Genomic DNA, 14319 nt, shown 5'->3' on the forward strand with positions numbered 1-14319 from the left:
GCCAAAAACTAGAAATCACCCCAAAATCCATCAACAGTAGAATGAACATATATATTGTGGTCTACTCATATAATGGAGTAGTACACTGAACAAATTGAACAAACTACGGTTACACACAACACAGTTGAATCTCACAAACAAAATGGAAATCATTCACACAAAATACTTAAGCATGCAATTTACATAAAGTTAAAAAAGAAAGAAAACTACTCAGTGGCATTAGCAGTCAGGAGAGTGATTACCTCTGAGAAAGAGGGAAGGTCTAGATACAGATAATTATTCTACTTCTTGACATGGAGGGTGTTACAATGGGTGTGTTCATGTTATAATAACTTACGGTCTGTGCACATTCTGTAGGTTAGTTAACATGACTTGTGATAGCATGTGGTTATCATGTACCCACAGATAAGTGAGGAGGGGTGTACTTCACCTCTGCAATAATCTTTCTGAAAACCCATTACTCCAGTCTAGTCATGAGTAATACTTCAAACTAAGTCAGTCTGAAGAACATTCTACAAAATACCTAACCAGTATCCCTTTAAACTGTCAAGGTCACAAAAGACAAGGAAAGACTGAGAAACTACTATAGAACAGAGGACACTAAGGAGACATGACAACTAAATATTCTTGATTGGACACAAGAATTGAAAAGGGACATTAATGGAAAATCTGGTAAAATCTGAATAAAGTCTGGAGTTTAGTTAATAATAATGTGCCAATAAAGAGTTTGTTTTGACAGATGTCCCACAGAGCAATACCTTAGGGGGAACTGAAATTGAGTGAGGGATGTACAGGACCTCTGTATTACTTTTGCAACTTCCCTGTAATCTAAAATTACTCCAAAATAAAAACTTTACTTAAAAAGTTTAGTACAAAACAAGCTGAATAGCTGTTTGAACCATAGTTGGATGAGGAAAGAAACTAGTATTTATAGTTAGTGCTACATCTTGGACCTTTACCATACAACATTAAGAAACCAAGAATTTCTTAAAGAGAGTAAGCTAGAGAAAAACAGTAAACAAATAAATATGGCAAAAGAGAAATATAAAGAAACATATGTTTACAAAATAGTAAAATGAAGATGTATAGAGGAATCCTACTGTAATAGAATTAGGGAGTCAGACCAGGTGAAATCTCAGCTCTATCACTTAGTGACTGATCTCTGACAAGTTATTTTACCGCTTTAATCCTGTTTCCTCAATGGGAGATAATAACACCTAAGAGAATTAGTGAGGATTAAATAAGCCTCATAAATTTAATGAAATGCTTCACTGACACTCAATAAATGGAATTTACTTTCCTTGTCCCCTAGCCTACTTGCATAAGGAAACAGTGAAAAAGTTACTAGGAGACAAGAAACCGAGATCAGCGTTCTGTCACTGACTGGTTATGAGACCTGGCATTAAGTCACCTGAACTCTCTGAGCCTGTTCCTTCGCCTGTAAAATGAGAAGACTGGTATAAATTAGGTATCAGCAGACTGCCATCTGTTTCTGTAAATAAAGTTTTCTTGGAATACGGCCACCCTGGTTTGCTTATGTATTGTCTATGACTGCTTTCCCACAACAGCAGAGTTAAATAGTTATAACAAGACAGGTTCTGGCCTCAAAGCCTAAAATATTTACTACATGGTCATTTAGAGAAAAACTTTGCCAACTCCTGATCTAAATGATCTCTAAATGCCCTTCTAACGCTAAAATTTTAAACTAACATGTAAGGTAAATATGAAATTCGAAGATACCTGATACATACCATTAGCTAGACTGGTAGAAGATATATTAATATACCATAATTTCAAGAAACTTATAAAAATTCCCCCAAGCCCAATACCTATTTGCTTTTCAAGTTTCCTTTCTAGCTGCCATCTCTATAACCTTGACATTGAGTCAGGGGCTATGACCCCTGAGGTGATGGGCTAGTATCCTAACTGAGTTCTAAAACTCACAGGCCTAGCATTCCTAGAATCCCCAGCATTCTAAATATCAAAGAGCCTTTATCCTATTGTAACTCATGGCAAAGACCCCAGAGAACTGGCACCTGGGAATAAAATAGGGGCTGTCATAAGGAATCCTCAGACAACCACAACCTCACCTCCAACCACTAGGTACAGAACAGGGAGCAGGGAAGCCTGGGAATACCAAACTGAGTGAGGAAAAAAAATAAAAAAGAAGAAAGAAGGGAAGGAGGAAGGAAGGAACGAACAAGCAAAAAAGAAGCTGCTATGTATCCTTAGTTTCTTCCTTTCTTGGTAGCTTGGTGCCTAAAAGGAGAATCATATCTACATTTTCATATTGCAAATGTCGTAATGTTGGACCAGCTCTCCAAGATTCCTAACACATTCTAAACAAAACAGGACAGGTCCTTTCTCCCTTTAACAGCTGTTAAGACCTTAACTCTGGAGTCAGCACTATATTCAAATCCTGGTTCTGCCTTTTGCTTTGTGAAGTCAAACAACTTACTTAGCTTTAAAATGAGAATAGTAATTACCTACCTCACAGAATTTTGGCAAATTAAATGGAATACTACAAACTCCTTAGCTTAGTATCTAGCTTTGTGTTTAATAAATAAAGCTATTGTAAACCCTTACCTATTTTACTTATCACCACCAAATACATATTTTCAGAATTATTTTCCTCTTGAAATTATTTAACCAAGAGGATATTATTCTCCTACCACGTAAAAAACCTATTAAAAATATTGGTCAAGGGTACTTTCCTTCAAAGCTTACACTCTATGCCAAATCATTCTTCCTTCTACCTCCCTAGCAATTCCGTTTTACCGTATTTCCCCAAAAATGGAACCGGGTCTTTTATTAAATTTTGCTCTAAAAGACACATTAGTGCTTATTTTCAGGGGATGTCTTATTTTTTCATGTACAACAAGCTACATTTATTCATGTACAACAATCTATATTTATTCATTTATTCATGTACAAATATCTACATTTATTCAAATACCATCATGTCATCTTCTTCTGGAACATCATCATAATTCTCCAAACCCCAAATTCTGGCTTGAATTTCTGCGACTCCATTTCCTGTAGAACGATCGATCGGCCCCAATCTCTCACGTCCAGCAACAGAGCTCTCCTTAAATGAACACTTCTTGTCCATGTAGCCTGCTCGTAGTGCATTGGCAACACAGCTGTCAGTGATTTTATCCCATGAATTCTTCACCCAAGTCACGACCTCTTGCAGGCTAGGCTTCACAAAGTTTCCATGCTGATTTCTCTCCATTCTATTTTCAATGTAGTCATTGATTTCCATTCGCAAATGGTCCTTGAATGGCTTGTTTATTGCAACATCAAGAGCCTGGAGATAGGCAGTCATTCCTGCGGGAATCATTATTTGATCTATTTTTCTCTCTGCAAGGAAGTTCTTCATGTCCTTAGCGCGGTGAGTGCTGGCTGAATCCCAGACTAGCAGACCTCCTTGGCCACCTCACAAAACAAGTGGCAGCATTAAATCGACCCACTTCCTTATAACTGCTTGTGTGCACCAGGCTTTTTCGGTTTCAAGAACGTAAATGCCTGAAACATGTTCAACCTTAACGTTCTTACCCTTAGTGATGATTAGAGGTGGAGCTTTCTTTCCATCCAGACGAATTGTCAAAATACAGGTAACACGTGCACTTTCGTAACCAGTGGAGGGAATGTAGTAGACTGATGAGTCACCTCTCTGATCAACTGTCGTTTGAGATCCTTGGCCCATAAACACTGCACTTTCATCCATAGCAATCATGTTGGAGAGCTGGTATTTAGAAAAGTCAATGCCATCAACAAAGGACTTGAATGCAAGTGCACGTTTAATAACTTCAGTATCTTCCAGCTTAAACAGTGTTGTCAATCTTAGAGGACAGTTCATATCGCTGAAGGAAGCCATCCAGCCAGTGTTGTGATGCTTCGAATTCTTCTGGGGATATTTCTAACTGTGGTGCCACTGCAAGGGCAAATGCTTGAATATCAGCCCTGCACACAGCCAAAGCCTTTGCTCTCCTGTCATCAATCCATTCACAGATGATGTCTTCCAGCTCAGGAAATAATGGTTGCTGACCTGATCCACACTTGCACTTCTTAGCATTTCCTTCGTCCACCTGTTGACTGAGGTTATCATACTCTGCTCGCCATTTTCAGACCATTCGGAGATCCAACTTCTTCTCTTTGCAGAAAGCCGTAAGATTCTTGCCCCGCGAGTCCTCCACGATTCCTTTCTTGTACTCTACGGAATAGCTCTTTCTTTTTGTACTCATCTTGTCTGGGGGTCAAAATATTATTCCCTTTAAATCTGCCATTAAATCAAGTGTTAATTGGAGACTTACGAGACAGGAATGGCAACAAAAATGATGACAGTTAAGAATGATGGTCCACACAAAAGCAACGAGAAACTGCAGGCACCAAAATTCAGAAAATGTTTCTTTATTTCACACGAGTGCATTATTTACATCCGTTACAACACATGACGTATTGAATTATGAAGATTTATATTAGACACAACCACGTTCGTTCGTTATCAAGTGCGCATGTTATTCGTGCGCTCTGTCTGTACTCTGGTCATTCGGCGATAAGTCTCGAGTTCACCTGTTTACATAGGTGTTTACCTCTCATCCACAGGCCCCCACTTGGGTATTTACAAATAATTATAATTTACGCTGTCATTTAATTTAAGTAATGTCAATATTATTTTTTTATATTGAATTATATATTAATATTTTATAATTCAATACGTCCATTATGTGTTATACCAGACGTACTAAATGCATCCGTCTGGCTGACCATCTTAACTGGGGCTTGTTTTTGGGGTAGGGCTTATATCACTAACATCCTGAAAAATCATGCTAGGGCTTATTTTCCGGTTAGGTCTCATTTTCGGGGAAATACGGTAAGTACCTGGTCATGCGATCATGATTTGTATGAAATTCATATTTTCATGAGCAGTTACAGTGGAACTATGAAATGTAAGTCAGTTTCAAAAGAGACCCGAGTTCAAAAGGAATACATGAGTATAAATGATCCAAATTTCACCTCAGCAAAACCAAAACATGTATAAAATTTCTTTAAGTGGAGAAATTTGGAAAAACTTAAGAAGCCAAAGCTCATAAGTAGCAATATCTTTGCAATCTATTTATGCACTTTCTTGGGCATAAAATGAAAAAAATCAAATTAATGAGAAGGAGCTTGTTGATATCTCTTGCCAAAATTGGATAATAATGGTGAAGCAGAAAGAGCTCAGATTCTGCGGTCCAATAGACCTCAGTTCAATCTTAGTTTTCACTATTCTGTAAGTGTCAAAATAGGATGAAAGTTTTCCTTACTCTATTATGCTACTCTTCCACTCTTAAAATCCTAGGTCTTTAATACTTGGTGTTTCTAAATATTAGACTGTCAAACAAATATTTACTTGTACTAAATACAGGAAAGATGGTTGATACAGCAGGCAGTTTTTCAATTTAAAAAAGTCTTTTAAAAGAAATCACAATAGTTACCCTCAAGCAATGTTTGCATTATTAGTTTCTAGATATAAAATAAACATAAGGGGCAGACGGGTGGCTCAGTTGGTTAGAACGCGAGCTCTGGACGATGGGGCTGCCGGTTAGATTCCCACATGGGCCTGCAAGCTGCACCCTCCACAACTAGAATGAAGTCAATGAGCTGCCGCTCAGCTCCCAGATGGCTCAGGTGGTTGGAGCACCGGCTGTCCACCACACGGTTGCCGGTATGACTCCCACAAGGGATGGTGGGCTGCACCCCCTGCAACTGAGATTGAACACGGCACCTTGAGCTGAGCTGCCACTGAGCTCAGGGATGGCTCAGTTGGTTGGAGCGCGTCCTCTCAACCACAAGGTTGCTGGTTCAACTCCCGCAGGGGATGGGGGCTGCACCCCTGTAACTAATGGCAAGTGGACCTGGAGCTGAGCTGCGCCCTCTACAACTAAGATTGAAAGGAACAACTTGACTTGGATGGAGCTGATGAGTCCTGGGAAAAACACACTACTGGTTCCCCAGTAAAAAGTCCTGGAAATAAACACTTCCTCAATAAAGTCCTGTTCCCCTTCCCCAATAAAATCTAAAATACAAACAAACAAACAAAACATAAAAATAAAAAGAGTTCAGCTTTTCCTTCTAATAAATAATCATGTGGGTCCCGAGATGGGCAAAAACAGGGCAGGCACTAGGGCAAGGGTCCTCTTAGCAACACAGGCTTTCTATTTCCTTGGCCAAATGTGAATGGCAAATTACAGGTAATGATGCATTAGCACAGATTGGCATAAAGGATAGAGACCCAGTGTTACTTAACCGAGTTATACTATAGGAACTAACATGGGGAAGGAAGATCCCGCACTCCCAGTCAGTACCTTTCAGAGACAAAACCATCCGAGGACATCTGGGCTCCAAATATTTCTTGAGATCGTCCCAGGCCTTTTTAATAGCAGCATAATGGTCAATGTATCTTCCTACATCAGAGTAAGTATCAATGAAGAGAGATTTCCAGCACTGATTCTTCTGTGCTTTCTCTTCCCTAAACAGAGTACAACAAGGAGGTTAAAAACCTTTTCAAATAAAATTAGCACATATTTAGACAGTTACCAACATACTTTATTGAAACTCTGGTTACGTTTGCCTTCCTTTTCATTTATTTTAACCAGGAAGACTAGAGAGCAAAACGTGACACATCAAAACATTTAACAGGAGTTATTGCTGGCATGGTGGGGATTACGAGTCACTGATTTTCTTATTTTCTACTTATTTTTTCCTAAATTTTCTAATCTTAATAAACTATGTGAAGAGGATATGGGGTATGAATCTCAACTTACTAAAAACATACCAATTATAAATTTAAAAATGTGTGTGTTGGGGTGGCTGGTAGCTCAGTTGGTTAGAGCGCGGTACTAATAACACCAAGGTTGCCAGTTCAGTTCCTACATGGGCCACTGTGAGCTGCGCCCTCCTTTAAACAAAACAAAACAAAACAAACAAACAGAAAAATGTTTGTTGACCCTTGAACAATGCAAGGGTTAGGGGCACAGCCTACCCTGAACCCCTCAGATAAAAATCCGAGTATAATTGTTAAGTCACCCAAAACTTAACTTCTAATAGCTACTATTGACCACAAGCCATAATGATAACATGGACAGTTGATTAACACATATTTTGTATGTTTGTATATTATATACTATATTTTACAATAAAGTAAGCTAGGAAAAGAAAATGTAAAGAAAATCATAAGGAAGAGAAAATACATTTATAGCATTCATTGAAAAAACAAACATCCATGCATATACAAGTGGACCCATGTAGTTCAAACCCATGCTGTTCATGGGTCAACTGCTGTGGTTCTATTTTAGAAAAGATTTAGACTCTAATGATAACAATAATACTAATTTATCTCCAGCATGCACCGTTGTGGTTTATAGTGACTACTTGTGGGCTTCTAATTCCAAAATCTGAATGTCCATCCCTGACAGCGCCACTGAGCTCCAGACCTGTCTGCACAATCACCTGCTTGACCTTTCCACTGGACGATCCGCAGGGTTAGCCAGACAATCTTACAGCATCCAAGCAATCACATGATTCAACATCTCTACTTGGTACAATTCTACAAACATTTATTGAGTGTCTACTTAGCCACTGAGCACTTAACTAAATAAGGCATTTTTTTTGCCTTCAAAATTAATAGTTTTAGGGGGAAGGGGATGGTAGATGAAGGTAGAGGGGATCAGATATATAGTGATGGAAAGAGTACTGACTCTGGGTAGTGAACACACAATGTGATATATATAGATGATGTAATACAGAATTGTACACATGAAATCTATGTAACTGTACTAACCATTGTCACTCCAATAAACTAATTAAAAATAAAATAAAAATTCCATCATAAAAAAGAAAAAAGAAAAATGAAGTGTCATCAGGGAGAAAGAATGAAGTATAAATTTAAGAGTCAGAAGTGTTACAAGATAAGGCAGCCACAAAAAGCAATATGGTAACATACTAACGAGCCTGGACCTTATCCTGTAGGAAATGAAGAGCCACTGAAGGGTTTAACAGCACCGTTCGAAGAGCAGAACTGTGGTTGTGGTATGCCAGAGGTGTAAACTCGAGGCACAGAGAAGAGTCGGGAGGGTTTTGCAGTGGTCTAGGTAAGAGACGATAAACTGAACGACAACTGTGGTAGCTGGATGAAATGAGTAGGAAGAGCCAAGAAATATAGAGGCTAAAATCAGACAGGCTTGGTAACCAACTGAATGGGGGAGGGGGAGAGGCAAAGGGAGAGGGGCATGGAGAGGGGAGGGGAGGGAGAGGGGAGACCAGACTGAATGGGAGAAGTGGGGCGGAGAGAGATCTAGGATGATTCCTGCTTCTGGCTCAGATGCCAAGGAGATGGGATGGTACTGCCATGAAGACCAGGAATGCAGGAGGATCAGGATTAGGATGGGGAAAAGAACAATTCAGGATGGTGTTGGGTTTTTTCGGGGGAGGGTTGGCAGGGAAGTATCTTTTTATTAACGTAAACAATATGTAAACATATTTATCAAAAACAAAAAGTACCAACAACTTATAGTAAAAAAAATTAGTCTCCTATTCTAAGCCCAACCCCTCTAAGAAAACTTTATAGTTATTTCTGGAAGACATTTCTCTAATTCTAAATGTTTATGCCTCTAGTTCTTGATTTATCAATTTTACATCTATGTACTGATACCCTAAAGTAAAGTATCAGGATACAGCAATACTTAAAACTCCCTCTTCCCCATTCTTCTCCCTCCCCATGTTCGATAATTCTGTTATTTAATTTTCAGCTCTACTGAGTAGCTTGCAGCTTTAAATAATATACTTACACCTCTGCTTCTTGTTTCACCAGCTTGTCACACCCTGACTCCCCTCAAGCTAAGCAATACTACCCTTTCTTCCACCTTTCCCAACTCCCCACCTTCTGTCAACACTTTTATTCTGTCAAATTTATTAACATTTACTGAATTCAGTGAACCCTGCGGGTCATGCAATGGAAAGGTCCAGCAGATGGTTGTGCAAACAGGTCTGGAGCTCAGTGGCGCTGTCAGGGATGGACATTCAGATTTCGGAATCAGAAGCCCGCAAGTAAGTAGTCACTAGAAACCACAGCGGTACATGCAGGAGAACTCAGAGGGAGAGGAAGAGTGGGCCATGGACAGAAGCTTGAAGAACACCAACACTTACTGGCAGACACAAGAAGAGCCATCAAAGGAGATGAAGAGATAAGGGTTAGAGAGCAGAATCAGGAAAGACTAGTGTTACACAAGCCAATGGCCGAATTTCAAGAATACGTATTTCCCGAATACTCACTCAGATATCAGCCAGTATTTTTTGCAATGTCTTCTCCATAGTGGATCATGGCTTGAGAGCTGGCTAAGTCTTCGACTGACATAGCAACAACTGACAGTAGTCAGATTCACAGTTAGTATGAAAGAAAATAAGGAAAAAATTTAAAAATAAAGATGAAAATAGTCAATGTTTTCTTCTTTTCCTTTGGCTTTTTTTATTTTCCATTTTCTGCCCTTATAGTTGCAAAAAAATACTTTCTAAAATCTGCTTGATGTGTTAGTTAGTATAATTACCTTGTGAGTACTGAAATCTTAACTATTTCAATACACAAACCCCCACACCTCCACAATTGTAATTTTCATATGAAAGTATAAACCATATAAATCATTGGAATTAATTTCAAATCAAAGAGTCTTTCTACATTTATTATTGGGACAACAATCATTTCTGCATATACGAAGAAATGTTGTTCAGGTGTAAACAAAGTCTTTTTTTTGTTGTTCAAAACCTCAGACATTTGATATTAAATACACAGGTCTTGTTCTAATTTTTTATTTTTTTTTATACTTTATGTATCTATTTTGACATTCAGCATTATTTTATACTAATTTCAGCTGTACAGCATAGTGGTTAGACATTTATGTAATTTAAGAAAAGATTCCCCCTGATTAGTCTAATTTTTTTTAAAGGAAAGAAACCTGGAGCGGAAACCTCTTTTTAATTATAGCAACTATTGGAGAACCCACCTAAAAAATGTCAGATTCGTAACAATTCTGCTTTAATATCCACAGATATTCAAGTTAGCTGCTCAAAAACATGGAATGTTAAAAACAAATACTTTCCTTACTATAGAGATTTCTAATTTAATAGCGCACCTACCCTGTAAATCATACCTACATGTTTAATTTCAAAAAGAATCAACCTAAGATTAGGAAAAGGGATTTCTATCCTTTCAGAAGAGGAATATGTAACAACTTATAGAAAGTAGATATTCAAAGATCTCACTTGGGCAACAGCTAACCAATTAAGAAAACACAAATCACATGGGGTTGGTTTGTCAAGGCCATGGAGAGGGGGGGCATGTTAAAAAAAAACAAACCCAAATTGATGGTAAACATAACAGCATTTGTTTGGTTTTCAGATTTTACACAAAATTCACTCTCATCCTTTTCTGCCAAACTCACGAGATACCCAAACTAACATTTCCAAATACAGGAATCCCTCCACTTTTGTGCCTTACAGTACATTCTCTCTTTTCTTGATCATCCTCCCTCCACTGTCCCATGAGCTAAACATAAAAGAATCACCAAACGTGATTTTGATGCACAATCAAGGCCAAGACGTACTGTTCCAGAGATTCTGACTCAGTTGGCTTGGGGTGAGATCTGTATCTCAGGCATGTATATGTATGTTTAAAACTTGCCACATGTAATTCTGATACACAGTCAGGGTGAAGAATGACGGGTACACAATACATCACCCTGGAGTGGAGAAGATTCAAACTATGCAGCTGGCATTACATAATGACCCGAATGGACTGATCCAGTCCCAGCCTATCCAGTTCAGCAAATGTGTACCAAAAACTTCAGCGCTTAGCAATGGGCAGGTCGCTCAGCAAAGTTGGGCTGTATCGTGCAGGAAAGAAGGTGCGGCTGTATCGTGCAGGAAAGAAGGTGCAGTACACTGGGAACTTTTCTGTGGATAAAGCTGGATGGGATTTGTGATGGTTGATTTCATATGTCAACGTGCCTGGACCAAGGGATGCCCAGATAGCTGGTTAAACGTTATTTCTGGCTGTATCTGTGAGGATGTTTCTGGAAAAGAGTAGCACCTGAATGGGAAGACTGACTAAGCCAGATGACGCTGACCACTGTGACTGGGCAGCACCCAATCCCCTAACAGCCTGAAAAGACAAAAAAAAAGTGGTGGTGTAAGATTGCATTTGCTCTCTGAGACATGGATCTCCTCTTGCCCGTGGCATTCCTGGTTGTCAGGCTTTCAGATCCAGGCTGGAATCTACACCATCTGCTCTCCACTTCTCAGCCCTTTGAATTCTATCACCAGTTTTCTTGGGTCTCCAGTGTGCAGATGACAGGTAGAAGGACTTCTCAGCCTCCATAATTCATGAGCCCATACCTTCTAATAAATCACATACACATACATATTGGATTGGTTCTGGTTCTCTCAATAACTCTGACTAATACAGTATTCAACTCAGTTCACTTTCACAAACATTTATGGAGGGATCATGTCACTTCTGTTTAAAACTGAGATGACTACCTAACACATTTAAAATAAAATCTGATCTCTTTACCTTCACTCACAAGGTCCTGCATGATCTCACCAGTGTCTTTCAAGCCACTCTGCTGTGAGTCACTCCCTACCTCCCGCAACACCAGTCTCCTAGCTCCTCCAACAGGCCACGCTCTTGTCCAATCAGCTTCTGAACACACTGTTCCCTCTGCCACAGCTGCTCTATGGCGTCCTTCATAAATGGCAGCTCCTTCGATTTGAATTGATCGTCCCCCGTCAGTCCTTAACGGAGCAACTGGTTTAATCCTTCATAGCACATAGCATCTCTTGTATTATGTACTTATTTGTTTTCCATCTTGCCCACTAGACTGTAGGCTTCAAGAAAGAGGCCTTATCTTATCTGTCTTGTTCACTATTGTATCCCCAACATTTAACAGGCTGGCACACAGGCACTCAAGAAAATCTGTGAATAAATGATGAATATGAAGATAAACTAGACAGTCTTTACTTTTAAGAAGTATACAATCTACTTGGCATGGCAAATAAACTCTGCAGAGGAAGGAAGAAGGTAGAGAGAGGAATCAGGAGAGGGGGTCTTAGAGGAATTCCATCTTGCCAGATTGGGGAGCACATGGCATTCCAGGCCGGGTCAAAAGCATAAACCACAGAAGAGAAAAACACAGTGTGTCGTATGCTGTCAGAAGTCTGATTTGGATAGAGTGGACTATGCCAAATGCTTAGGGCCTTAAACGTTTCCAGAAGTTTAGGTGACAGTCTGCAAACAAGGGGCATCATCAGTTTTTAAGGAGAATGGCAGCCAGATCTGTCTTAGAAAGATCCCTCTGGCAGCAATGTAGCCCATAGATCAACTGTGTGTGTGTGTGTGTGTGTGTGTGTGTGTGTGTGTGTGTTGGATTTGTAAGAGGCTATAGCAAAAGAATATTTCAGATGAAAAGTTTGCACCTGGACCAGCCTTTTCCAAAGGAAAGATAAACTTTTTTTCTCTGTTTCAGTACAAGCCTGAGAGAAAAACTTTATTTTAGTACAAGCCTAAGCAGAAAAAGAATTATTTTCTTAAAAAATGTAAAGTGTTACAGGGACTAACATAGACAGCAGTCAGAAACTGGAGTTACCTCTGTTACCACTTAGCTAAGCCAACTAACACCTACCAGTAACTCCAAAAAGACCGTAGTTCTGAAAGGATCCCTCCTAATACAAGGCACAATCATCCAATGGCTGGAATTGAATGGTTGATCCAAAAACAAAAAACAAAAAAACTTGCCTACCCATCCTTAAGAGGGCGACTTCACCTCCTCTGCAAATATATACGGTGGCACAAAAAGACTGAGCCATGCCACCAGCTATTGAGGGTGTAAACAGCGCCATTTCTTCCACCACCCCCGACAGTCCCAAGCGCTTAAGAAACTGGGCATTTAACCACCCTTACCAGCAACCGGTGTTTATTTTTAGAACAGATGCTGGTAATCTGGGAAACCCAAAGCGTACAGGAGAGAAAACGGTCACCTGTATCGCGCCAACGCAAGTCAGTACCAAAACACAAAATCCAACATGCAACCGTATTTACCCAGCATAGAAGTCCAAAAATGCCAGGTATTAGGGGCCGCGGAAATCGCACCTAGGGGTCAGGGGGTCGCCGGGCTCCTCCCCTCGGGCGCCCCACCTGCCTATTCCAGCGCCCGACGCCGCAGGCCCAGGGCCGAGCAGAGCGTTCGAGCCACAAAGGAGCTTTGCAAAGCACCTAGGGCCGGGCCGCATATCCGGCGGAGACTGGCGGGCGCGGGGGTCCGCGGGGGTCCACGGGGCGGCAGCGGGGAGCAGTACCTCCCCCCTCTGGACTGGGCCTCAGCGAGGCCTGGAGAGCGGGCTCTCGTCGTTCCTCAGGCCTGGGCCCTGCACAAGAGGAAGACCTCAAGGCGGGGCCCTTACCGCCCCGTCTCGCCCCGGCCCCCGGGTGGCTCTGCAGGATCAAGGAGGTCCCGGCGTCACCTTCTGGTTGACGCGGAGTCCGGGTCCAGTCGGCAATCTGGGCCTCAGTCCCGCCTGCCTCACCGTCTCCTCCCGCCCCCGTAACCCCACCGCTGCCACGCGCGTCGTCCCATTACTTGATTAGGTCCCGGTAGTCCAAGAAAGATAAGATGAGGAGCAGGGGATCGGTGGGCAGCGATTCTAGGGTCAGAGGTGCCGACTCCGTCTCCATGGCCGCCATCTTGCTCGGCCCGGTGCAGGCCCGGCCCCGCCCAGACTCCGCCCCGGCCCCGCCCCCGCCGCCAGCGCCCGATCCGCTCGCACAGGTTTGTTATGTAACCGTCGGGACAGGCTCGCCCACGGGGCGGGGCGAGGGGCGGTCCCCGGGAAGGCCCCGCCCGCTGCCTGGGGGCTCTGCGCCAGCGCGGTAGCGGCCCTCTGCGTCTGCGGTGCGGCTCCCACTAGGTGCGCGAGCTCGGCCGCCTGCCCACGTGCTCGCGTCTCAGGTCTCTCCAGCTCTCTCCTCCAGTTCCGATCCCAAACTTGCCGAGTGCGGACCACATTCCGTTTCAAAATCTGCTGCCTTGGTCCCAACAGTCCTTCCTGCGATAATTTCCACCAGGTATCCTCGAAGCCTGGCCCCAGATCTCACGCTAAATCTAATCTGTCCTTGGCCTCCAAATCCATTGCTTCTCTTCGTTTTACGACCCAGAAACCCTTCTCGTACCCTCTTCAACGTTCCTTGCCCCGCTTGTCGCTTGCATACAGCCAGGCGGCTCCGTGCCA

General features: G+C 41.7%; 1 protein-coding gene across 3 annotated transcripts in view; it reads right to left on the reverse strand.

Annotated features, from left to right (window-relative positions):
• FBXO3 (F-box protein 3) overlaps positions 1 to 13825 on the reverse strand; it is a 35037-nt gene extending 21212 nt beyond the window's left edge. For 2 of the 3 annotated variants that reach the window (XM_074336192.2, XM_074336194.2), the window contains exons 1-3: positions 13671 to 13825; positions 9316 to 9405; positions 6351 to 6514 (exon numbers count right to left, since the gene is read on the reverse strand). In XM_074336192.2, coding sequence (XP_074192293.1) covers positions 6351 to 6514; positions 9316 to 9405; positions 13671 to 13774 — 358 coding nt within the window. In that variant the 5' untranslated portion in view covers positions 13775 to 13825. The remainder of the gene's footprint in view (positions 1 to 6350; positions 6515 to 9315; positions 9406 to 13670) is intronic. The other variant, XM_074336193.2, reaches the window with a different exon arrangement.
• Between the last annotated feature and the right edge of the window lie 494 nt (positions 13826 to 14319).

This window comes from Rhinolophus sinicus, chromosome 14 (assembly GCF_057876585.1).
Source record: "Rhinolophus sinicus isolate RSI-liver-muscle chromosome 14, RSI-T2T, whole genome shotgun sequence".
Lineage (NCBI taxonomy): Eukaryota > Metazoa > Chordata > Mammalia > Chiroptera > Rhinolophidae > Rhinolophus > Rhinolophus sinicus.